This window comes from Mesoplodon bidens (assembly GCF_964165515.1).
Source record: "Mesoplodon bidens genome assembly, chromosome: 5".
Classification (NCBI taxonomy): domain Eukaryota; kingdom Metazoa; phylum Chordata; class Mammalia; order Artiodactyla; family Ziphiidae; genus Mesoplodon; species Mesoplodon bidens.
In genome coordinates, this window is record NC_138161.1 from 59,202,914 (window position 1) to 59,227,164 (window position 24,251).

At 41.2% G+C, this 24,251-nt stretch overlaps 1 protein-coding gene across 3 annotated transcripts in view; it reads left to right on the forward strand.

Moving 5' to 3' along the window:
- Nucleotides 1-9,649: 9,649 nt before the first annotated feature.
- Nucleotides 9,650-24,251, forward strand: part of TMPRSS7 (transmembrane serine protease 7) — a 48,095-nt gene continuing 33,493 nt past the window's right edge. Inside the window, exons 1-6 of one of the 3 annotated variants that reach the window (XM_081234086.1) lie at nt 9,650-9,706; nt 11,927-12,134; nt 17,893-18,023; nt 21,172-21,239; nt 22,694-22,887; nt 24,158-24,196. In XM_081234086.1, coding sequence (XP_081090212.1) covers nt 9,659-9,706; nt 11,927-12,134; nt 17,893-18,023; nt 21,172-21,239; nt 22,694-22,887; nt 24,158-24,196 — 688 coding nt within the window. In that variant the 5' untranslated portion in view covers nt 9,650-9,658. Of the gene's footprint in view, nt 9,707-11,926; nt 12,135-17,892; nt 18,024-20,799; nt 20,977-21,171; nt 21,240-22,693; nt 22,888-24,157; nt 24,197-24,251 lie in introns of those variants that run through there. The other 2 variants (XM_081234084.1, XM_081234085.1) reach the window with 2 other exon arrangements.

Here is a 24,251-nt window from a genome sequence, read left to right on the forward strand (position 1 = left end):
ACTGAATCTGTAGATTGCTTTGGGTACTATAGCCGTTTTCACATTATTGATTGTTCCAATCCAAGAACATGGTATATCTTTCCATCTGTTTGTGTCATCTTTGATTTCTTTCATCAGTGTCTTATAGTTTTGGTTTTTTAAAATATATTTTTATATAATACTTGCAAATTGTTCTTTTAATTTATTTATTTTATTGTTCTTTGTGTTGGATCTTTGTTGCTGTGTGCAGGCGTTTCTCTAGTTGCGCTGAGTGGGGGCTACTCTTTGTTGCAGTGCGCGGGCTACTCATCGTGGTGGCTTCTCTTGCTGTGGAGCATGGGCTGTAAGCATGTGGGTTCAGTAGTTGTGGCTCGTGGGCTCTAGATTGCAGGATCAGTAGTTGTGGCACACAGGCTTACTTGCTCCACAGCATGTGGGATTTTCCCGGACCAGGGCTCTAACCCATGTCCCTTGCACTGGCAGGTGGATTCTTAACTGCTGTGCCACCAAGGAAGCCCCATTGTCTTATACTTTTTTGAGTACAGGTCTTTTACCTCCTTAGGCAGGTTTATTCCTAGGTATTTTATTCTTTTTGTTGCAATGGTAAATGGGATTGTTTCCTTAATTTCTCTTTCTGATCTTTCATTGTTAGTGTATTGGAATGCAAGAGATTTTTGTGCATTAATTTATCCTGCAACTTTACCAAATTCACTGATTAGCTCTAGTAGTTTTCTGGTGGCATCTTTAGGATTCTGTATGTATAGTATCATGTCATCTGCAAATAGTAACAGTTTTACTTCTTCTTTTCCAATTTGTATTCCTTTTATTTCTTTTTCTTCTCTGATTGCCATGGCTAGTACTTCCAAAACTATGTTGAATAATAGTAGCGAGAGTGGACATCCTTGTTGCTTTGTATTTCTTCATTGTCCATTGTAACTTCTCCTTTTTCATTTCTAATTTTATTGATATGAGTCCTCTCCCTCTTTTTCTTGATGAGTCTGGCTACAGGGATATCAATTTTGTTTATTTTCTCAAAGAACCAGTTTTAGTTTTATTGATCTTTGCCATTGTTTTCTTTGTTTCTATTCCATTTATTTCTGCTCTGATCTTTATGACTTCTTTCCTTCTACTAACTTTGGGTTTTGTCTTTCTCTAATTCCTTTAGGTGTAAGGTCAGATTGTTTATTTGAGATTTTTCTTGTTTCTTGAGGTAGGCTTGTATTGCTATAATCTTCCCTCTTAAAACTGCTTTTGCTGCATCCCATAGGTTTTGGATCATCATGTTTTCATTGTAATTTGTCTCTAGGTATTTTTTGAATTCCTCTTGGATGTCTTCAGTGATCTCTTGGTCCTTTAGTAACGTATTGTTTAGCCTCCATGTGTTTGTTTCTTTTACGTTTTTTCCCCTGTAATGGATTTCTAATCTCATAGCATTGTGGTTGGAAAAGATGTTTGATTATGTTTCAATTTTCTTAAATTTACCAAGGCTTGACTTGTGACCCAAGATGTGATCTATCTTGGAGCATGTTCCATGTGCACTTGTGAAGAAAGTGTAATCTGCTGTTTTTTGATGGAATGTCCTATAAATATCAATTAAATCTATCTGGTCTATTGTCTTATTTAAAGCTTGTGCTTCCTTATTAATTTTCTGTCTGGATGATCTGTCCATTGGTGTAAGTGAGGTGTTAAAATCCCCCACTATTATTGTGTTACTGTCGATTTCCTCTTTTATAGGTGTTAGCAGTTGACTTATGGATTCAGGTGCTCCTATGTTGGATGCATATATGTTTATAATTGTTATATCTTCTTCTTGGATTGATCCCTTGATCATTATGTAGTGTCCTTCCTTGTCTCTTGTAATGTTCTTTATTTTAAAGTCTCTTTTATCTGATATGAGTATTGCTACTCCAACTTTCTTTTGATTTCCATTTGCATGGAATATCTTTTTCCATCCCCTCACTTTCAGTCTGTATGTGTCCCTAGGTCTGAAGTGGGTCTCTTGTAGACATCATATACATGGGTCTTGTTTTTGTATCCATTCAGTGAGCCTGTGTCTTTTGGTTGGAGCATTTAATCCATTCACATTTAAGGTAATTATCGATATGTATGTTCCTATTACCATTTTCTTAATTGTTATGGGTTTGTTTTTGTAGGTCATTTTCTTCTCTTATGTCTCCCACATAGAGAAGTTGCTTTAGCATGTTTTTGTAGAGTTGGTTTGGTGGTGCTGAATTCCCTTAGCTTTTGCTTGTCTGTAAAGCTTTTGATTTCTCCATCGGATCTGAATGAGATCCTTGCCGGGTATAGTAATCTTGGTTGTAGGTCCTTCCCTTTCATTACTTTAAACATACCGTGCCACTCCCTTCTGGTTTGTAGAGTCTCTACTGAGAAATCAGCTGTTAACCTTACGGGAGTTCCCTTGTATATTATTTGTCATTTTTCCCTTGTTGTTTTCAATAATTTTTCTTTGTCTTTCATTTTTGACAATTTGATTACTATGTGTCTTGGCATGTTTCTCCTTGGGTTTTCCTGCCTGGGACTCTCTGCACCCCTGGAGTTGGGTGGCTATTTCCTTTCCCATGTTAGGGACGTTTTCGACTATAGTCTCTTCAAATATTTTCTCAGGTCCTTTTTCTCTCTCTTCTCCTTCTGGGATCCCTATAATGTGAATGTTGTTGCATTTAATGTTGTCCCAGATGTCTCTTAAGCTGTCTCCATTTATTTTCATTCTTTTTTCTTTATTTTGTTCTGTGGCAGTAAATTCCACCATTCTGTCTTCCAGGTCAGTTACCAGTTCTTCTGCCTCCGTTATTCTGCTATTGATTCCTTCTAGTGTATTTTTCATTTCAGTTATTGTGTTGTTGATCTCTGTTTGTTTGTTCTTTAATTCTTCTAGGTGTTTGTTCTTTAATTCTTCTAAGTCTTTGTTAAACATTTTTTGCATCTTCTCGATCTTTGCCTCCATTCTTTTTCTGAGGTCCTGGATCATCTTCACTATCATTAGTCTGAATTCTTTCTCTGGAAGGTTGCCTATCTCCATTTAGTTGTTTTACTGGTGTTTTATCTTGTTCCTTCATCTGGTACAAAGTCCTCTGTCCTTTCATTGTATCTATCTTTCTATCTTTCTGTTTATCTTTCTATCTTTCTGTGAATTTCCTTCCACAGGCTGCAGAATTGTAGTTCTTCTTGCTTCTGCTTTCTGCCCTCTGGTGGATGAGGCCATCTAAGAGGCTTGTGCAAGCTTCCTGATCAGAGGGACTGGTGGTGGGTAGAGCTGGGTGTTGCTCTGGTGGGCAGAGCTCAGTACAACTTTAATCCACTTGTCTGCTGATGGGTGGGGCTGGATTCCTTCCCTGTTGGTTGTTTGGCCTGAGGCACCCCAGCACTGGAGCCTACCTGGCTCTTTGGTGGGGCTAATGGCAGACTCTCGGGGGGCTCACTCCAAGGAGTACTTCCCAGAACTTCTGCTGCCAGTGTCCTTGTCCCCATGGTGAGCCACAGCCACCTCTGTCCCACCTCTACAGGAGACCCTCCAACACTAGCAGGTAGGTCTGATTCTGTCTCCTATGGGGTCACTGCTCCTTCCCCTGGGTCCCAATGGGCACACTACTCTGTGTGTGCCCTCCAAGAGTGGAGTCTCTGTTTCCCCCAGTCCTGTAAAAGCCCTGCAATCAAATCCCACTAGTCTTCATAGTCTGATTTTCTAGGAATTCCTCCTCCCATTGCCGGACCCCCAGGATGGGAAGCCTGACATGGGACTCAGAACCTTCACTCCAGTGGTTGGACTTCTGTGGTAAAAGTGTCCTCCAGTTTGTGAGTCACCCACCCAGCAGTATGGGATTTGATTTTGCTGTGATTACGCCGCTCCTACCGTCTCATTGCAGCTTCTCTTTTGTCTTCGTATGTGGGGTATCATTTTTGGTGAGTTCCAGTGTCTTCCTGTCGATGATTGTTCAGCAGTTAGTTGTGATTCCGGTGCTCTCACAAGAGGGAGTGAGAGCATGTCCTTCTACTCTGCCATCTTGAACCCTAGATCTCATCTGGTTTCTAAACATGACTTTAAAAATGTATTCCTTTGTATTCTAGTGACCTTTGCATAATTTCCAAAATCAATACTTTTTAGTGAAGCAGATTCATTCCTTCATCAAACATTGAGTTAATTCAGCACCTACAGTGAGCCAGAACTTTTCCAGCTCTATATATTCATATCTCTCTGTGACAGTGCTGTTTACCAACTCAGGCCAATCTGACCCTCTAAGGTTTGTCTGGTAAGGGATGTGTTGTTGAGTCACTTCTGGATTAGTTTACTCAAGTACTCCTTAGCCTGACCACATGCTTTTACTAAATTGAGTACTCTTTATATTATACACTTAAAAAGGGGAAAGAGGTCTATTTTTTTTTAAGATACAATCTGTGTGACCCGAGAGAAAGGTCACAATTTATTTATTTAATAGAATTTTATTTATTTATTTATTTTTGGCCACATTGTGTCTTTGTTGCTGCATGCGGGCTTTCTCTAGTTGTGGCCAGTGGGGACTACTCTTCGTTGTGGTGTGTGGGCTTCTCCTTGCAGTGGGTGGGCTTCTCATTGAGGTGGCTTCTCTTGTTGCAGAGCATGGGCTCTAGAGCTCAGTCTCAGTAGTTATGGCACACAGGCTTAGTTGCTACGCAGCATGTGGGGTCTTCCCAGAGCAGGGCTCGAACCCATGTCCCCTGCATTGGCAGGCAGATTCTTAACCACTGCACCACCAGGGAAGTCCAAGAGGTCTTTTTAATGTGTCCATTGAACCAGAAAGAGAAGATGCAGTAGCCATCCACCACCTTATTGTCCCATTACTGGTCTAATGTAAGACAATCTCGTCTGAACATTCATCCCTTGGTATTGATATGGCTGATCATGGATGATGTACTGATGGCTCCTCCTGGACCATGACTGAGTCATTCTGCACCATCCTTCCCTCTCCTCACCAGGGAGGGAAAAGGAGTCAGAAGAGCATGGTGAGGTTTCAGGATAACATCCAGATAATATGGTTAGAATACCACTTGCAGCTGCCCCAGACTATGACCAGGCTTTAGAATTTTTGCAATACTGTCCTTTAAAAGCAAGTTTACTCTGTTGAGAGTGACTACCCTCCAAGAGTCCCTCCCACTCCTACAGAAATTGAGGGTGTTATGGGCTTGTGTCATTTGTTCCAAAGACAAGCTGAAGTTTAAACTCCCACTATCTCAGAACATGACGTTATTTGGAAATAGAGTCATTGCAGATATAATTGGTTAATATGAGGTCAAGGAGCTTGGAGATAGAATATTCAGATGACAAGCTAAATAACTGACAAGACAACATGAGAGATACTGCAAAGTAATGTTTGATGGATTATTATAACTTTATTTAAGTCTCAAGTACTGATATGTACAATTAAGACTTTGAGTTGGGGGAAGAAGAGAGTGCTGTGGTCTGGGGTGGAAAAGCTGGCAGGAAAGTAGGCTGTTGAAAGTGGTTAGGATTTGAATGAGGTAATATGGACTGGGGGCACAAGAGTCAGATGAGAGGGCTGCTAATATCAGCCTCCTCTATGATTCTGTGGCATTTTGTTGACACCTCTTTGATAACACTTATTACATAATGTTGTAATCATTGGTTTGCCTGTCTGCCTCCTCTATTGAGAGCTTTTTAAGGGCAGAGATATAGTTTATTCAGTTAAAAAATATTTGGCGTCTGTCTTATAGTAGGCATGCAATACGTATGGAGTAAACAGGAAGGTAGGTGAAAAAATGGATGAATATAGATTGAAACTGCATGATTTGACAGAGCAGGTTTAACAGATGTGATGGGAGGACACAGAATGGTAGCCTGGTACCACACTGAGGAAGACCTTGAATGTCAGGCTAGGGAGCTAAACAAAAGGAGACTGGGCTGCCATTGTCAAGGATGGAGGTGACACTGGAGAGTTATTTTAGGAAGATGTATTTAGCAGTGATGTGTACATGGGAAGGATGAGCCTAGATGAGGAAAACCTGTTAAGGGGATATTACAACAGTCCAGATCTAGGGGTTCTCTAAGACACTGCACGTCATTTCATTTTTAAAAATAATCCATGTGATATGATGTAAAGATTAGGATCAACCTCCCTGTGAGTCAGCAGGAAAAGAGAAGCTAGGATCACTGTTGTGTCCCTTTATTACAGGACCCCAAGGGTGATAGTGTTAAGTGGCAGGCTGGCTTCCTAGGCTCCTGTGCAACCTTGTGTTTCCTCAGGATTCACTCCCCTCTGCAGAGAGCTTGGTGGTGAGTGGTGATCAGGTGGCAAATTTGCACATGGCTATTTGTCATAACAGAGAGAAGTGGATCCTAAATAGCAGAAAAGAACTTTATCTGTTGCAGGAGAGCTGGCCTCTCCTCTGGTTAGGCAAGGATGGAAGTGTCACTCCCCAGCCACCCCCACCCCCCCTTGCTAAGTGCCTTCTGTGCCAGAGGCTCAGAACCTTGCTCATGTTAGATGGATGACTTGGCCCTACCTCCAGGCCTTCAGATATTCTGGGCTCATCTTTGGGCAGAAGGTTGAAGCATTTTAAATACTTTCATGTGATGAATTGATGTATTGGCTAGGTTATGTGCTCTCAGCAATCACTGCAGAATCCAATGGGGAGATATTTCTCCTCTGACCCAGGTCACTGCACACTATTTGCTCACCAGCCAGTGGGCAGACACCTGCCTCCCTTCCCTCAGCACAGGGACCTTTGTTCCTGGGAAAGGAACAGAAACCTCTTCACTGTCTTTCAAGATCTTTGTGATGGGAAGCACTAGCTTACATCTGGCCATTGTGATTGTCTTTGGCCATGTGTTCTGGGAATTGAAGGGATTTTTGCACCAGAACATCCATGCCAGCAAAAGGAGATGAATACAAGCTCATTCACCAAGACTTTCCTGCACCCCAGCTGCCTTTGCTATTGCCTCTCAAAACCAGTGGCTTATCTAGAGTTGACTCCTGGAGATGATAATTTTCTCTCTAACATTTTATCAAGAAAAATTTCAAACATATACTTGAAAAAATTCTGTAGTGTAAATGCATATATCCACACCTAGATTCTACATTAACATTTGTTAGACTTACTTTATCATATATCTATCCATCTGTAGGGGATCATTTTTAAACAATCCTTGAGTTGATACAATGAACACATTTTCAGTAATAATCATGGAATAAAGTGAAAAAACAATAACAAAACACAGTAAAAAGTTTTATTCAACTTTGTATGCATAATTTTGCTAGAAAAAAGTTAAAAAAATAAATATTACAGACAAAATATTATATATAAAATATTATACCTTGCAGTTCACAGTCTGTATACTTGTGTTACATTTTAAATATTAATTAATTTTGAATGGTCACATGGAGTAACAGAAATGAAGTAATTGCCATTCTGTTTCTTCATCTTTACAATCATTGTACTACTATTGCTTATGTTGAATATTCTGTTTAAGTGCAGGAATATGCAGTACCACAGGAGGCAAGGATTCTACTCCAAGTAAACTTAAATGATTCCAAACTGTTAGAAACTTACTCTCAAAATGAGCATGTGTCATAGAGTCCTCTTGTGCTTGAGACCAACTGTACAAATGGGAGTTTTTCAAATTAACTTCTATATAATATTTCTCATTTATTAAACAATGAGTTATAAAACTGTGTTCATTTTGAAGCTTATGTATATATTATTAAAACTCAGTTGTAATGGAAGCAATTGTTTGGAACTTATACCAAAGATTTTTTTCAGAGAAGAGTATTTTATCACTGAAATTATTTAGAATTGCTGGCAAATGGAGATTTAAAAAAAATTAGCCTGTAGTTGTTTTTATGATTGTTTTAAAATTCTGTATATGTAGTTCAGCCTCTTATGATTTGCCACCCCTTTCCCATTCTTGGTGTCAAAGAGAAATAGATGCACACTAGTGAAAAGCTGTAAAGACAGATTTTGTTCAGTACTAGTGTAATAGAGGAAAGAGTCTTCAGAATAGAACTTAGCTCAATTCCAAATACAGTAAAGACAGCTGGTCATTTATGGCAAATGAGCAGAGTGAGGGGGTCAGTGGATGGGAGATTACTAAGAGGAAACACTAAGGGTAGATGGATTCTTGCTAAAGGCAGGCCAAGGATTTATACATCAAGAATGGAGGATGAAGAACTTGATCAGATATCAAGATAGGGGGGATTCTCACTAAGCTGATAGCAAGATTCTTATTACAACTGGGTAGGCAGATGCTGTCAGGACCCAAGAATGAGGCCTGATCACAAAGAGGGCTCAGAAGAGTCTGTCTAAAGTTTGACTCTCAAGAAGAAAGTCTTTTCAGTGCCACTGCCCAGGACATATATTTTACTTATATTGGCGAAATGAGTAATTCTAGAAATAAGGGAAATAACACAAGAAGGATGGGCAATTAAAGAAATTTTTTAATTTCCCAATCTTATCATTATAAAGGCTAAAGCATTATTAGTCATTTCATCACTGTTATTAATAAATAACAAAGCCAAGAAGCAGATTTGTACAACATGATATAATTTGTTTGTCAGGATTTAACTAGTAATTTCCCACCACTTTCAGTAGGCACTTTCTCACTTGCTTCTTTATGACCATCCCCTGAATGATGCAGTGTTTGTGTCCAAATCAGCAGAGCAGTGCTTCCCCTTTAAAGGGCAATTGATCAGCTTTCCACTGATTCACAGTGCCTAGAGGGAAGCATGTCTGTGTCACAGGGACAAGGGGTGCAATGTGTGAGCCTTGTTCCTCCTGTGTGCTGAGGAAAACCCTGACGGTGCATCTCACGATTACTCTCCGCTTCCTACCCTTGAACCTAATTCAGATTGACATGGGGACGACTGGGAGAGATGGGAAAAGAAGATGTTCATCAGGAAGGGCATGGGTTTACTGAGGACTGCAAGAGAAGGGGGAGAAAAAAGGGGGGAAAAAGCCCAACCTCTTGGATAGGGATTTTCAGAGAGTGTAGCTGGAAAGCTAAGAGCAGAATTGGACAGTGAGGCTTCTGGAGTTGGCTTGAGATGCCAGCAAGAGAAATGGGTGTGTGTGTGGGGGGATTTCTTTTCTTTTTTTGTATTGAGGTAAAATTGGAATGAAACATTAGATAATTTCAAGTGTACAACATTATAAACTGATATTTATATACACTACAATGTGATCATCACCCTAAGTCTAATCGCCATCCATCACCATACAGTTCACCCCCTTCACCCATTTTACCCTCCCCTGGGCAGTATGGGGATTTCTAAGAAGCAATGCTGAAGGTTACACATTAGATCTCGTAATATACTTTAGTGGATGCAGACAAAAATATAAATGACTTGTAAATATTTAGGGGTTGTTGGACTGTATCCTTGTGAGGCAACCTTGTCTTGAGGCTGGGCTCTGAGAGGCCTGACTCATATTAGGGTAACATTAAAAAACCTTTAGTTTGGGTTTGCAAGGCTCTCTGCTAGGTCCCTTTAACATTCACTATATAGTAATGAGGCAGCTTCAGTTTCTGAACTGGAGCCGGTGGAGGTAAATTGATTCCTTTCCTCTGAAAGCTAGCTTGAATGTGGCAACCAATTCTTCTCAAGCGGGAATGTAAGGGGCTGAAAACTGGCTTGGATGTACCTCTGGATGTTCACCTGCAGAACAACTAAAAATGGACAAAGAAAACAGCGATGTTGCATCCAAACCTGCTGATGTGAATGTAAGTACATTGAGAGAAGCCTTCTCTGTTACTCGAATGCCATTTATTGCTGACCCTTTTAGTAAAATGAGACTGAGTTACTTTACAAAAATAAAGGAAACAATAATAAAATACTTAGCCTTCCTTTGGAACTTAATGGATTTTACAAATTTGAGCTTGTTTTAAAGTGCTGTACTTGGCAATTGATTTTTCTAAAACTCCAGGGAAATGGTACTGATCTCTCCACAAATTCCACTTTAAAATTTAATCAGGGCTAACTGAGACTGCCTATAATGTGTTCCCGCACTTAAAGACCAAACCTTGACCTTGTCAGTTGTACACGGGCTAGCATTTCTGTGTGTCTTCCTTTTTTACTTCTTGGGGGGAATATTTGAAAGGAACTTGACACCATAGTCAAGTCATCCAACAACAGAATGTTTTTCTCTTTAGAAACACCATCCTCAGTCCTGCAGGACATCACATTAGATGAGATCTGGTCTAGTTCAGTTTCAACAGGAGGCATATAAGCTACATTTCACTCCAGGGGTTGACAGGAGTGTTTGGCAAAAAGAATGAGGGAGCCATGAATAATTTAGAATGTTCTTGGCCACATATTATCCCATTAATTGGTAAGATTAAAGACTGGAAGACATGTACTTTGTAGGGAACAGTGAGAGAGAGAGAGTAAGAGAGAATGAGAGCATTCTTAGAGGAGAGCTCGAAAGATTATTTCTTTGGAACTGGTGTTCCAGATTCTTGCCTTTAAAAGAATGTGTGTTTAAAAGTTATTTTGTCACTGAAGTTTAGTTACCCTGACATGTATAAATCTCTCCTTCAAAGAAGTTAAACTCTCACTTACATTATTAAAGAATTCACAGCATCAGATGACAGAGGATAGAGGAGAAAAAGAGGAGGGGAAAGAGTTAAATAATGTATTTTTTCCTTTTGCACATAACACCTTGCACTAAACCTGGTAATTTTCTAATCTAACATGAGTCCCCTATTTCATTCTTTATTTTTTAATCATCCTTTCATCTGTATTGAAAACCTGAGTCACTGACCAGTTCAGTGGCTGGCTTCGAAGTGCATGCCTGTGAGGCGGTGGTAAAGCAATCAGTTTGATCCTTGTCCTGCATCCCTACACAAATGAGAGCATCATCCTCAAATTTTTCTTCCGACTGAAGCTGAATCCGGCCTCTGTACCCCAACACTGAATTAATTTTTGGAGACAGAGTTTTGGGTGAAGTAGAAAAGAATAGCTTTATTGCTTTGCCAGGCAAAGGGGGCCACAGTGAGCTAATGCCCTCAAAACTGTGTGTCTCAACCTGGAGGGGATAGTGAGGAGTTTTATAGTAATGGTTCAAAGAGGGCATGATCAGCTCATGGACAATCTTCTGACTGGTTAGTGGTGAGGTAACTTCTGGTTTCAACCCGTCTGGGGTCTACATGTTTGTGGGCAGCATACTGTTAATTTCTCCTACCTGATGGGGGTTTCAGTATCTGAAAAACAGCTCGTAGATACTGTTATGTATATCCCTTGATGGGGAACCAGGACCCTGCCCCAAGGCTGCACTATTGTTTCTTTTGACTTTTCCTCCCTTGTCTCCCTTCCTTAATTAGCAACTGTTTGAACCAGCTTGTTGGAACTCAGGGAAGGTCATGGAGGCTGAATGAAGCCTATTTCCTGTAATCAAGAAATACGGGACACAGAAAGGCTTTTGTGCCCAGGAGTCCCACAGGGTCCTGCTCGGTATCATTACCACCAGGTCACGAAGCCATAATTAAGAAATCAATTAGTTTCTCTGAGGAACTCACTTCTATTCTTACTTTCAATCTGCCTCAGCCCAGAAGACACTGACTGTGGGAGAAAAGCTATATCGTACAAACCACACACATCCCCAGAGTGGTGGACAGATGAATCAACCCCCATAGAATCCTGTCTGACCTTCAGGTCCTCTAGTCTACACTCCATAAAATTCAGGCCTATCCTCTACAGTGTCAGTTTAGCAGAGTTGGAGAGTTGAGGGGACCAGTTGAGGACCTGGGAACCATTTCACTAGAGTTCATGTACCGCTTGCTTTTTTCTGATTGGTCTTAACTGTGTGATTCAATGCAAGTCAATGCTTATGTAAATAATTTGACTTATTTAGACCTTTTAGCACCAAGATTCTCCTGACTAGGTGGTTGCATTTAAGCTCTAGACTACTTCTAACTGTTAACACATCTTTCATTCTTTTGCAGATATCCAATATCTCAGTTCAGGTGGTCAGTGTCCAAGGGAAGCTGCCAGGGAGACGACCACCAAGAAAACCCGTCAACAAACCCAAACCCAAGAAGCAACTCAAGAAGAAAGCTCCCTTTTGGAACGTCCAAAACAAAATCATTCTCTTCACAGTATTTTTGTTCATCTTAGCGGTCATAGCCTGGACACTGCTGTGGCTCTATATCAGTGAGTTGAAATCTGTGTACCTTTGGGGTTAAGTCTTGCCCTGTGAGTTCTGCATCAGCAATGCAGGCCCGATCTGACCTTGGGGGTTTCTGATAGAATTTTCTTATTTCTCAGACTGACAGTCATTTTCAAAACTATTGAGGTTTTAAGGAAGAAGCCAGAATTGTCTTTCCCATTTCTTCTTTTACCACCACTGCTTTCTTCCCAGAGGAGCAGAGATGGGGGGATAAGATGAGAAGAGCTGAGGAGAATGCTCAGGAGCTTTTGACTCGTTCAGAAATGTAATGCAGTTTTAGCTTTAAAAAATGAATGGAATGCTAAGCTGTTTTATTTCCTCATCCACCCACTGCCTGTTTCTAGGCAACCTTATATTTCTAGTTCCCTGAGCTTCATTTTACTCATGCGTCTTTCTCTCCTCTGATTTTTTTTTTTTTTTTTTTTTTTTGCGGTACGCGGGCCTCTCACTGTTGTGACCTCTCCCATTGCGGAGCACAGGCTCCAGACGTGCAGGCTCAGCGGCCATGGCTCATGGGCCCAGCCGCTCCGTGGCATGCGGGATCTTCCTGGACCAGGGCACGAACCCGTGTCCCCGGCATCGGCAGGCGGACTCTCGACAACTGCGCCACCAGGGAAGCCCTTCTCCTCTGTTTTTATGTTTTTGTTTATCCAATTGATTGTTTTTGTCAGTCTTATTGATCCTTTTGGATAGGAGTCATAACTAAGTTCTTCCTTAGAGAGTACTTACCCAAGCAGCTCAGTAAATACAGCATTTATTGATTTATGTTAGACTTCCCACCCTACGCATATTAATATACTTGATACAAGATATGTGAACTCTCAAGGATATTAAAATTTGGTTGGAAAGCTAGATTTATAGGCAAAGAATGAATGAATATTGTCTTGAACAGTTCAGTTCATTTACATATAGAAATTGACCACCTGTAATTTGTGTGGCACAATATAAGATATCAGGCACACCAAGATACATCTCCTACCTTCAAAAAGCTCTCAGATGCATTTTTCTACTTTCAAAAAATCTCATAGTTCAGTATTAGAGAGGGAGTGAGAGTTGATTTTTTTTTTTTTTCTCAAGCAATTACTTTGCAATCACAGAAGGGAGACATCCAACAACCTGCCCAGGGATAGAGTCTAGATAAGGCTTCATGAACTCCTTGAAAATTCATTTGACACATCTTGGGAGTGCCCACTATGAGCTAGGCTCTGTGATAAGCATGGAACAGAGTGGTAGACAGGAAAAAATCTGTCTTTACAGACTAGTGGGGGCAGTCAAGTCAATGAGCAACTAAGAAAAACACAAAAGACACACAATCTCAATCCAGAGCAAACCAGTTTATTTCCCTTCAGTTCTCTGCCAGCCCTAAACTGATGTATTTGCATTGCCCTTGCATTTTTGTACAAGGTTTTGGGACATGATTGTGAAGAGTTAATTTGTTGGTTGTGTGAAAATCAGAGAAGGGCATTTCAGAAAAACAGACCAGTACAAACAAAGGAAAATAAGTGAGAATTGTTCAACAAACAACAGGGGTTAGTTTTGATACATGAAATTTGGGCATGGAGGGTGGCCTTGAGAAATGTTAAAAAACAAAAATTCAACCAAGTAAATCTGATGATCTAATTGGCTTTATTCAATGGCTCATGAATCTGGCAGCATCCCTTCTAGTAAATAAAAGGGCTCTCTGAGGGGGTGTACAAAATGGAAGGTTTTTATAGGCAGAAGGAGGGTGGGGCAAGGAAGCTATTAGCAAAAGAAAAGAAAGGATTGTTTCAGGCCAGGCCATCAAATTTTGGGTGAAGGGAACAGCAGGGGTTTTTATCATGCAGATCACCACACTAGTGTTGATCAGAAAATTTCTGTTTAAAGGTCACATTCCTGAGAGAATTTGAAACTGTAATTAAGTCTTGGTTTGCAGTCTTGGGAGCAAAGGACTCCATTTGGGGCTTGTGATTTTTTTTTTTTTTTAACAGAAATGAGATGGACAGCTCATCAGGAAGATCATGTGTTACTGAATGTAAGTTTGTGTGCTCAACACACAGTGAGACCAAACGAACCAAAATGGAGCTTGGATCAGAGAAAGGTTTATTGCAGGGCCAAGCAAGGAGAATGGGTAACTTGTGCTCAGAAAAACTGAACTCCCTGATGGTTTTGGAGGAGAAGTTTTTTTAGACAAAATTTGGGGTGAGGACAGCAGGGTGCGTGACTTTCCTCAGATTGGTTGGTGGTGAGGTAACAGGGTGGTATTCCAGGAACCTTGTGCTCATCCTGAAGTTATGATCCTCCACCTATGTGGGGCCTTAGTTCCTGCAGAAGAACTCAAAAATACTGTTATGTATATTCCTTGAGGAGGAATCAGAATCCTGGACTATAGTTTCTTGATTGTTCCTTTGTTTCTGCATTCCCTTACTTCCCTGATTAGCAGCTGTCTGAATCTGCTCTTTGTATTCAGGAAGGTCTAAGAGGCAGAAGACTTTTTTTTTTTTTTGCAAATAAGTAAAAAGGGGACACAGAAAGGCTTTTGTGCCCAGGACGGCCCCAAAGGGTCCTCCTTAGTTTCACATGGAGGGCTTGTATGTTAGGCTGAACTCAAGAGTTAGACAAATGTAATCTGGTTGAAGGCTAAATTGATCTCTCTTGCATTGCTTATCCCTTGATTACTTACTGATAGAAGAAGGATGTGTGAGCTTCTAGGTAGAAGTCATAGCTTTCATTCAAATTTTAAAGAATCTGCAACAGAAAAAAAAAATCTAAGGACTTTCTTGGTAAAAATCAAAGACAAAAACAAATACTGCTTTATACAAGAGGCGTAGTGAGGCAAGGTGATTTGTCCAAGGTTACATTGATCTCGGGTGGCCTCGGCCTGCAGTGGCTTGAAGCAGAGTTTTTGTTCCCGTCCAGGGATTGAGCCAGGAGAGCACTGAATCCTAGCCACTAGACTAGTGGTCAGTGACAAGGCCCTGGCCCTATGGCTTTGCAGAAAAAAGAATTCCCACAAAGACAGAAAGTAGTGAAACAAGTAAAGTATTTATTAGGGGAAAAAGAAGTACAGTATGTGTGGATAGACACACAGGCAGGCTCAGAGAGAGAGTTGCGAAGTGGCAGTTTGAATCACTTTTATGGGGCATTTCTTCCATGTTTCCTTTGGCCAATCATTTTGATTTGCTTAGTTCAGAGTCCATATTTGGTATATCTCAGGATCTTCCCATGTGTGCACGTGCATCTCTTAGCCAAGATGGATTCAACCAAAGAGGCGTATGGGTAGATTTTGCCACTTGGCATCACTCCCCTTTTGACCTCCAAAGAGCCTTTCTACGCATGTGTAGGCGGAGAGGTCTCCTGACTTTGAGAATAAAATATGTGGTCTCTTATCTTCTATCTGGACAGGGCCCAGCCTCCTCTCTCAATTGTCCTGTTATTCCCATCTGGATTATGGTCCACAGGGAATGAACACAAACAGTTTGCCCTGAGGGCCCATCTATCTCCCGCCTCAACATAACTTTTGTTGAACCTAAGTTCATGTGCCTGATGTACAGTGAGGCCAAACAAATCGAAATGCTGGAGTTTGGAGCAGAGAAAGTTTTAATTTAAGGGCCAAACAAGGAGACTGGGCAGTTCATGCTCAAAAGACCCTAACTCCCTGATGGTCTTCAAGGAAGAGTTTTTAAAGGCAAATTTTGTTGGGGAGGGCTATGGGGTGTGTGACTTTCTTCTGATGGTTGGTGGTGAGGTAACAGGATGGTATTTCAGGAATCTCAACCATCAGCCTTCTGGTTCCAACCAGTCTGGGGTCTACGTGATTGTGCTCAGCCTGAAGTCAACATTCTCCACCTGGATAGGTCCTTTGTTCCTATAGAAGAACTCAAATATATGTATCAGATTATTAGGTTTATCCCTTAAGGAGGAACTAGGACTCTGAACTATTGTTTCTTGACTGCTTTTCCTTTGTTTCTGCATTCCCTCACTTCTAATTAGTAAGTGTTTGAATCTGCCTTTTGGAACTCAGGGAAGGTCTGGGAGGCTGAAGCCTTTTTCCTACAAACAAGAAATGGGGAAAATGGAAAGGCTTTTGTACCCAGGAGGGCCTTGCAGGGTCCTGCTCTGTTTCAGTCCCCCCTTTTCTTTGCTACTCCTTGATCTTGAGGTGAACAAGTACAGGACAAGAAAGGGAGTAAAGTTTTGGATAGAGAGCTTAGTCATAAACTTGGCAGAGGAGCTCAGTTTTAGGGCCCTCAGTTTCATAACTTCAAAGAACCAATCTAAGACAGGAGCTCAGGCCTCCAGCCCCTTCCCCACTCTCCACAGCCTCACTACACTACAGGGCTAATGTGAGCCTGGATGGGTCACACAGGGAGGCTGCTCCCTGTCCTTCACAGAGGCTGCACCTTTTTAATTCAGCCATCACTTATTTAACATTCCCACGCACTGGGTATTGTGTTAAGAGAGATTATTCCCTCCTTCTCTTCCTCTCTCTCTTCCTTCTCAGGAACAATTACTGAGCTTGAAAGCTAAGTCAGGCACTCGTTACCCTGACTTGGGGTTGAAGGACAAGAATTTACTGTTCATCTAGAAAGACAGAAATGCAGACAGAAGCTATGGTACCGTGGGGTATGTGTCACAGGAAAGAAAGGTATCACAGCCATGGGAGCCTGGGAGTGATGCCTCATACCCGTAAGACCTTGTAACAAAAAGGAACGGCTGAAAGGAGAGTCCCTCATCTCCCTAGGCTATTCTCAGGTACCTGAAGGCAGCTCAGACACAGCAATGTCTTTGTCTGTCTTCACAGCAGTTTCTGGCCCACCTGATGCCCAGTCCCCTGGTCCTCCCTGGGCAGAGTTTTTGAGCAGGAGTTGATCTCAGGTGGCCTCAGCCTGCAGCAGCTTGAAGCAGGATTTCAGTTCCCTGGCCAGAGTTTGAAGTCAGGTCACAGCAGTGAGAGCACCGAATCTTAGCCACTAGACCATGAAGGCCACTGGCCAGTGATAAGACCCTGGCCCATGGCTTTGTAGAAATGAATTTCCACATAGAGACGGAAAGTAGTGAAACAAGTGAAGTGTTTATTAGGAGAAAAAAGAGTAAGTGTAGATAGACGCATGGGTGGACTCGGAGAGATGCACCCTCGTGGTAGTTTGAATCACTTATATGGGGCATTTCTTCTGGGTTTCCTTTGGCCTATCATCTTGCTTTGCCTGGCTCTTCCCACCAGGGAAGTCCAGAAGAGATGTTATTAACTACATTTAGAGCTTCACAGTCTGTAAAATATGAAGCTATCTAGGATTTCCCCAGTGGCACAGTGGTTAAGAATCTGCCTGCCAATGCCTGCCAATGCAAGGGACACGGGTTCAAGCCCTGGTCCGGGAAGATCCCACATGCTGCGGAGCAACTAAGCCCGTGCACCACAGCTACTGAGCCTGTACTCTAGAGCCCGCGAGCCACAACAACTGAAGCCCGGATACCTAGAGCCTTTGCTCCACAACAAGAGAAGCCACCGCAATGAGAAGCACGTGCACCGCAATGAAGAGTAGCCCCTGCTCACAGCAACTAGAGAGAGCCTGCATGCAGCAATGAAGACCCAATGCAGCCACAAATAAATAAATGAAATACAAATAAATTTTAAAAAAAGACAGCTTAAAGAAGCTGTCTAAATAAAATCATTTTAGGAGCCCGATAGTGACATAGATCAGACAATGCCTCACTGTCACACAGATGGAAAGACTCCTAACCACCTTCTCTCCTCTCTTACAGGTAAGACAGAAAGCAGAGATGCTTTTTACTTTGCTGGGATGTTTCGCATCACCAACATTGAGTTTCTTCCTGAATACCGACAGAAGGAGTCCAGGGAATTTCTATCAGTGGCCCGGACCGTGCAGCAAGTGGTGAGGTGATGGGGGGAGCTTGAAAGGCTGGGGAAGGTGAGGTCAGGGGGTAAGGGATGGGGGGTTGGGGTTACAGTGTCACAGGTGAGCAGGGTGGATGAAGGAAGAACTCAGGGAAACATGGAATTTAGCTCATCTTGGTTGTAAGATAAAATTGTTTATTTGATAGAATTGCTTATTTTTTTTTCTCCTGAAAGTAAAAAGAAATGGTTCTCTGAGCTTCACTTTTTCTTATCTATAAAATAAAATAATTGGATCAGGTGATATTTAAAATGCCTTCCAGTACAGAAATCACATGCATACTGATTAATTCTGTGATCCATACAGATTTATTTCAACCTTGATGCACTGGCATCTCTTCACTTAAGAAAACAAAAAACAAAACAAAAAAACCCTTTCCTATTGTAGAACTGGTAAGTATTTATTGTAAAAATTTATAAAATTTACAAAAGTACTTAAAAAATATAATCTCCTTTAACATAGTCTCCAGAGATAGAGCCCCTTTTGATTCTGGACCACATAGACACAGGACATAGGGCAATATTGGAGTATTAGTAGATATTCAGTTTTATAATCTGACTTTTTCCTCTTAACATAAGATTGCATGTTTCTACGCAAGTTCATATTCTTTAAAAAGCATAAGTTTTGATAGCTTCAAGTTGGCAAGTCCCTTTTTATTGGATATTTAAGTTGTTTCCAATTTTTGCTATTAACAGATAACACTATAACAAAACCGCCATGTAAATTGTGTGTATCTCTGATTACTTCCTTAGCTGCTTTCCTAAAAGTATAATTGGTCACATAGAAGAATATTTATCATGGCTCTCGTTACCCATTACCAATAGAAAGTTTCTGCCAGTTTGCGTCTGCACAGTAATGGAGAGGGTGGCCTAGCAGTGGCGACTCTCCTGTAGTGACAGGCACTCTGCAGTGTAAAATGAAGAAGGGCTGAGAGAGAGCGAGCGAGCAAAGACGGTAGCAGGCATAGTGGCTTTTATTGATTGAAGGCCTCATATATACTGGGTAAAGTGCGAAACCCTTTACCATTTCAATATATCAATTATCCCTCAAATTAGCCCAAGGAGATGGACATTCTTTTAAAATCTCTTTACCATTTTTTTTTCCAATCCCAGGCAGTATTCTTCCTTCAACACCCAAAGCCATTCCTCTCTACTGCTGAAGTTATCCTTCAAAAATAACATTTCTCCTTTGGCTTAAGGATAAAATACTGATTCTTAAGAAGAGCAGGATAAAATACTGATTCTTAAGAATAGCAGGATAAAATACTGATTCTTAAGAATAACAGGCAAGCACTTTTCTAAATCTGTACCCTGATTGTCCCAGTCTCATTCCTTACCACTTTCTCCCAACAGAAACCTTGTGATCTAAGGCAGTCATTACTTGTGTTATGAATAATCATTGCATTTACATGTCTGGCAGCCCTGGTTTCTGCTGCTATTCACTCAGGACCTAAAGACGTCTGTCCAATTTCTATGGAGTGAAATTCCACCCGTCATTCATGACCCATCAAAAAGCCTCCTTCTCTGTGAAATCCTTCCCGGCCTCCTGCAGAGTCAAGGCTGCCTTTGTGTAGACCCTGTTTGTATAGTTAGTATTGCATTCAATGCATTTTGTTACAGTTATTTAACATCCCACCCAAAGAGGTAGGCATTTTGATCACCACTTTACAGATTAAAAAAGAGAGAGACAGAAAGAGAAAAACAAATACCACATGCTAACACATATATATGGAATCTAAGGGAAAAAAGGTCATGATGAACCTAGGGGCAAGAGGGGAATAAAGACACAGACCTACTAGAGAATGGACTTGAGGATATGGGGAGGGGGAAGGGTAAGCTGTGACAAAGTGAAAGAGAGGCATGGACATATATACACTACCAAACGTAAGGTAGATAGATAGTGGGAAGCAGCCGCAGAGCACAGGGAGATCAGCTCGGTGCTTTGTGACCACCTAGAGGGGTGGAATAGGGAAGGTGGGAGGGAGGGAGACACAAGAGGGAAGAGATATGGGGACATATGTATATGTATAACTGATTCACTTTGTTGTAAAGCAGAAACTAACACACTATTGTAAAGCAATTATACTCCAATAAAGATGGTAAAAAAATAAAATAAAATAGATAGCTAGTGGGAAGCAGCCGCATAGCACAGGGAGATCAGCTCGGGGCTTTGTGACCACCTAGACGGGTGGGATAGGGAGGGCGGGAGGGAGGGAGATCCAAGAGGGAAGAGATATGGGGACATATGTATATGTATAACTGATTCACTTTGTTGTAAAGCAGAAAACTAACACACCATTGTAAAGCAATTGTACTCCAATAAAGATGTTTAAAAAAAAAGAGAGAGAGAGAAAGAAAAAAAGAAGCTCAGCAGACCTCGGTAATGTGTTCTGTGTTGCATAGTGAATTTAAACTCCATGGCCCATTTTTTTCCACAATGCTATATTATTTCTAAGGTTTTTCATTTTTTGGTTTTTTTTCCTGGGCAATTAGGTAGGTGATTTTGCTATTATGTAAAAAGGGGACTACAGGAGGAGAAGATTTGGCAGAAGAAATTGGTTTTAGAAATGCTAAGTAAGGGCAAACAGTCAATTGACTGAAATAGCTCTCTTTTGAGATCCTTTTATGGTGTTTTCAAAGATCTGGGTGTGTCCCTGGAAACTGGAGAGTTCTGCAGTGGGATGTGGAAATTGGACTGTGGGCACCACGCGCCCTCTAGCGGCTGATATACTTTTTCCATGGCGTGCATTGGTAGAAAAGAGGTTGGGCGGAATACCTTGAAAATATGCTTAAAGGAGTTTCACTTATTCATTGTGGAGAAAATTAACTTTTGGAGTAGGCAGAATGCAGCAGTTAAGCTTGGTTAGGGTGTCTAAAGACAGCAATAAATGAATAAAGGTAGCTGATTAATCTTCACAGAGAGCAGAATGACAGTAAGTAACCCTGATACAGGAAGTAAGAATTTATTTGAATTCAAGGAATAATGTCTGGGTTTGGCCTTAGAGGCCTTTAGTTTGAGCCTTGCTTTTCTCCTTGCTAACTGTCAGAGCTTGGACCTACGGCACACTGGGTATCATGAGAGGAAGCCAATTTGAAAGACTTCAGTCATCTTGGTTCTTCTTTTGCAGGTAAACCTGGTTTATACAACATCTGCCTTCTCCAAATTTTACAAGCAGTCGGTCGTTGCAGATGTCAGGTAATGAATGTCCCTTGCTTTGGGACTTCCACGTTCACTGCTGTAAATACCTCAAAAGGCTGTGGAAGGGCTGAAAGAGCGCCATTCTCAAGTAACCACTTAGGGGCAGTTGTGGGTTAATACCCTTCTAGCACAATAGCAACCCAACTCTTTTTTTCCCCCTTTTATTTATTTATTTTAAAGACTGTATGTATGTATGTATGTATGTATGTATGTATGTATGTATTTTTGGCTGTGTTGGGTCTTCATTGCTGCGCGCGGGCTTCCTCTAGTTGCGGTGAGCAGGGGCTACTCTTCATTGTGGTGCGTGGGCTTCTCATTGCAGTGGCGTCTCTTGTTGCAGAGCACCGGCTCTAGGTGCATGGGCTTCAGTAGTTGTGGCACACGAGACTCAGCAGTTGTGGCTCGGGGGCTCTAGAGCTCAGGCTCAGTAGTTGTGGAGCATCAGCTTAGTTGCTACGCGGCATGTGGGATCTTCCTGGACCAGGACTCGAACCCGTGTGCCCTGCATTGGCAGGCGGATTCTTAACCACTGCGCAACCTGCAGCTGAACTGTTTGTCACACTATCATGCTGAGTTTTTTTCTTCATTTACCAAAACCTGCCCTCTTTCCAGAACTGGGATCCTAGACCTTTGTATTAAGGCCACTGGGCAAGATGACCATAAATACTTCCACTGTATTGGGTGAGGGCAAACAGAAAACACAGACCAGTCAATGTCTCTCAAAATATGTTCAGTAAAAAACTGGTCACTAGAGATCTTCTGAGAAAAAAAGGATCCCATGGTCAAATAATTTTTAGGGAAATTTGTGTGCCTTGTACTGTATCCCATCTCCCCCCACCCCTAATATATCTGCAGAGATTCACAATTCGTTTGGGCAGATTAAAGGCACTGAGAAGTCTTGGAGTAAAGCAATTTGTTTCCTCTCCTTCACCTTCCATTTCCCAAATTATGTACTATAGAACACTATCTTATGTTTTTTTCATAAAATATGACAATATTTGTGCAGGTAAGAGCTCCTACTCCAGGGTCAGATTGAAAACCAAATTAGGCTTGATTCCTGATTTGCTACTCAGTAGCTGTGTGATTTTGAGTTGTAGATGACCTTAATTTCCTCATCTATAAAACTGGAAGCGTAACAAGACCTTCCTCAAAAGATTAAATGGGATAAAGCAGATTTAGCACTGTGTCTGGACATGGTGAGGTATCAAACATTCTAACTGTTGTTATTTGTGATAGCAGTGAATACTGATTGACATCCATAGAAATAGTATATTCTCCATGGAGATGCAAAATATACTAACAGTTCTAGATTTGAACACAGCACAAGAATACACATACCATGATGCTTTCCTTTCCAAATTCCCATGATAGGAGTCAATGGCTTCCTAAAGAAGGAAGGAAAGTCTACTTCCTAAGAGGTACCCCTGAACTTCTTTCTCTTTTCCCTACAGCAGTAACAACAAAGGTGGCCTCCTTGTCCACTTTTGGCTTGTGTTTGTCATGCCACATGCCAAGGGCCATATCTTCTGTGAGGACTGTGTGGCTGCCATCTTGAAGGACTCCATCCAGACAAGCATCATAAACCGGACCTCCGTGGGGAGCCTGCAGGGTCTGGCTGTGGACATGGACTCTGTGGTACTAAATGGTGATTGTTGGGTAATTCTCCTTCAAGCACTCCTTCCTACAGCACTCTTGATACTGTCGTTGTCATAGTCAATGTTGCCGTGAAGTACAGTCTTCCCTCTATATCCACGGACTTCGCATTCATGGATTCAGCCAAACATGGATAGAAAACATTTGGAAAAAAAAATTCTAGGAAGTTCCAAAAAGCAAAATTTGAATTTGCCACAGGCTGGAGACTATTTACACAGCATTTACACTGTATTAGGTATTAGAAGTAATCTAGAGGTGATTTAAAGTATACAGGAGGACGTGCATAGGTTTTATGCAAATACTATGCCATTTTACATAAGGGACTTGAGCATTCATGAATTTTGGTATCCTTGGGGGTCCTGGATCCAATCCCCTGTGGATACTGAGGAATGACTGTATTCTCCTCCACAATCCCAGTGGAACAGGATTAGCTGAGGACATTGGAGCTACATTGATAAAGGAAGTTGCTAAATGTTATATACAGTGATTAGACAATAGAATTGGGGTCAGAATATACATGAAAATGAATTTATTAAAGTGTACCCTTTTCTATATTTAATTTGGCTTCATGCGTCTTCAAACTAAGGCTCCAAGGGACAAGGTCCTGGAGAAGGAAAATTTTGCTGAGGTTTCCTTCCTTGTTTCTTCCCTTGTTCAGACAGAACTGTGCCTGTGTTCGATAGTGTGCCCCAATGCTCCAAAATGGTCTGCCCAAAACACAGTCAGAATGCAAATTCCATCATCTGTCTTGACAGTAAAGTGGTTTAATTATTGTCTAACCCAAAATTTATGCAGTTTTCTATTTTGATTTAAATTATATATATACGTTAGGCATATAGTAGGTAGTTGATAAGTATTTGTAATAAGTAATGAATCAATAAAAACATCTCTAGTGGAAAATTCTGTACCACATATATTACTTCAGATATAGAACCAATTATTACCATGTTTAGCTGCTTTTTTATCTTCAAAAAATGTTTGAAAGTTGTTACAACAGATGATTTCAAGCACAAAAGTTAAGAGAATTGTTTAATGAACTCTTACACACTTCACTCAGCTTCAACAACTATCAACTCATAGCTGTCCTATTTGATCTCTAAATACCTAAACAACCTCCCTTTTACCCTCACAGGATTATTTTAAAGTAAATCCCAGATATGTTGGATTGCTTTTAAAGGACAAGATATTTTTACTGAGCAAAATTCTAACAAAATGAAATGCTGGGACTGATAGTGTTTTTTCTATGTGCTTTTTCAATGCAGCTGGGCTTCGGTCAGATTACTCTTCAACCATAGGATCTGGTAAATTATGTCTGTGGTTTCTCCCCTGCCCTCCAACCTCCCCACCCCCAACTGC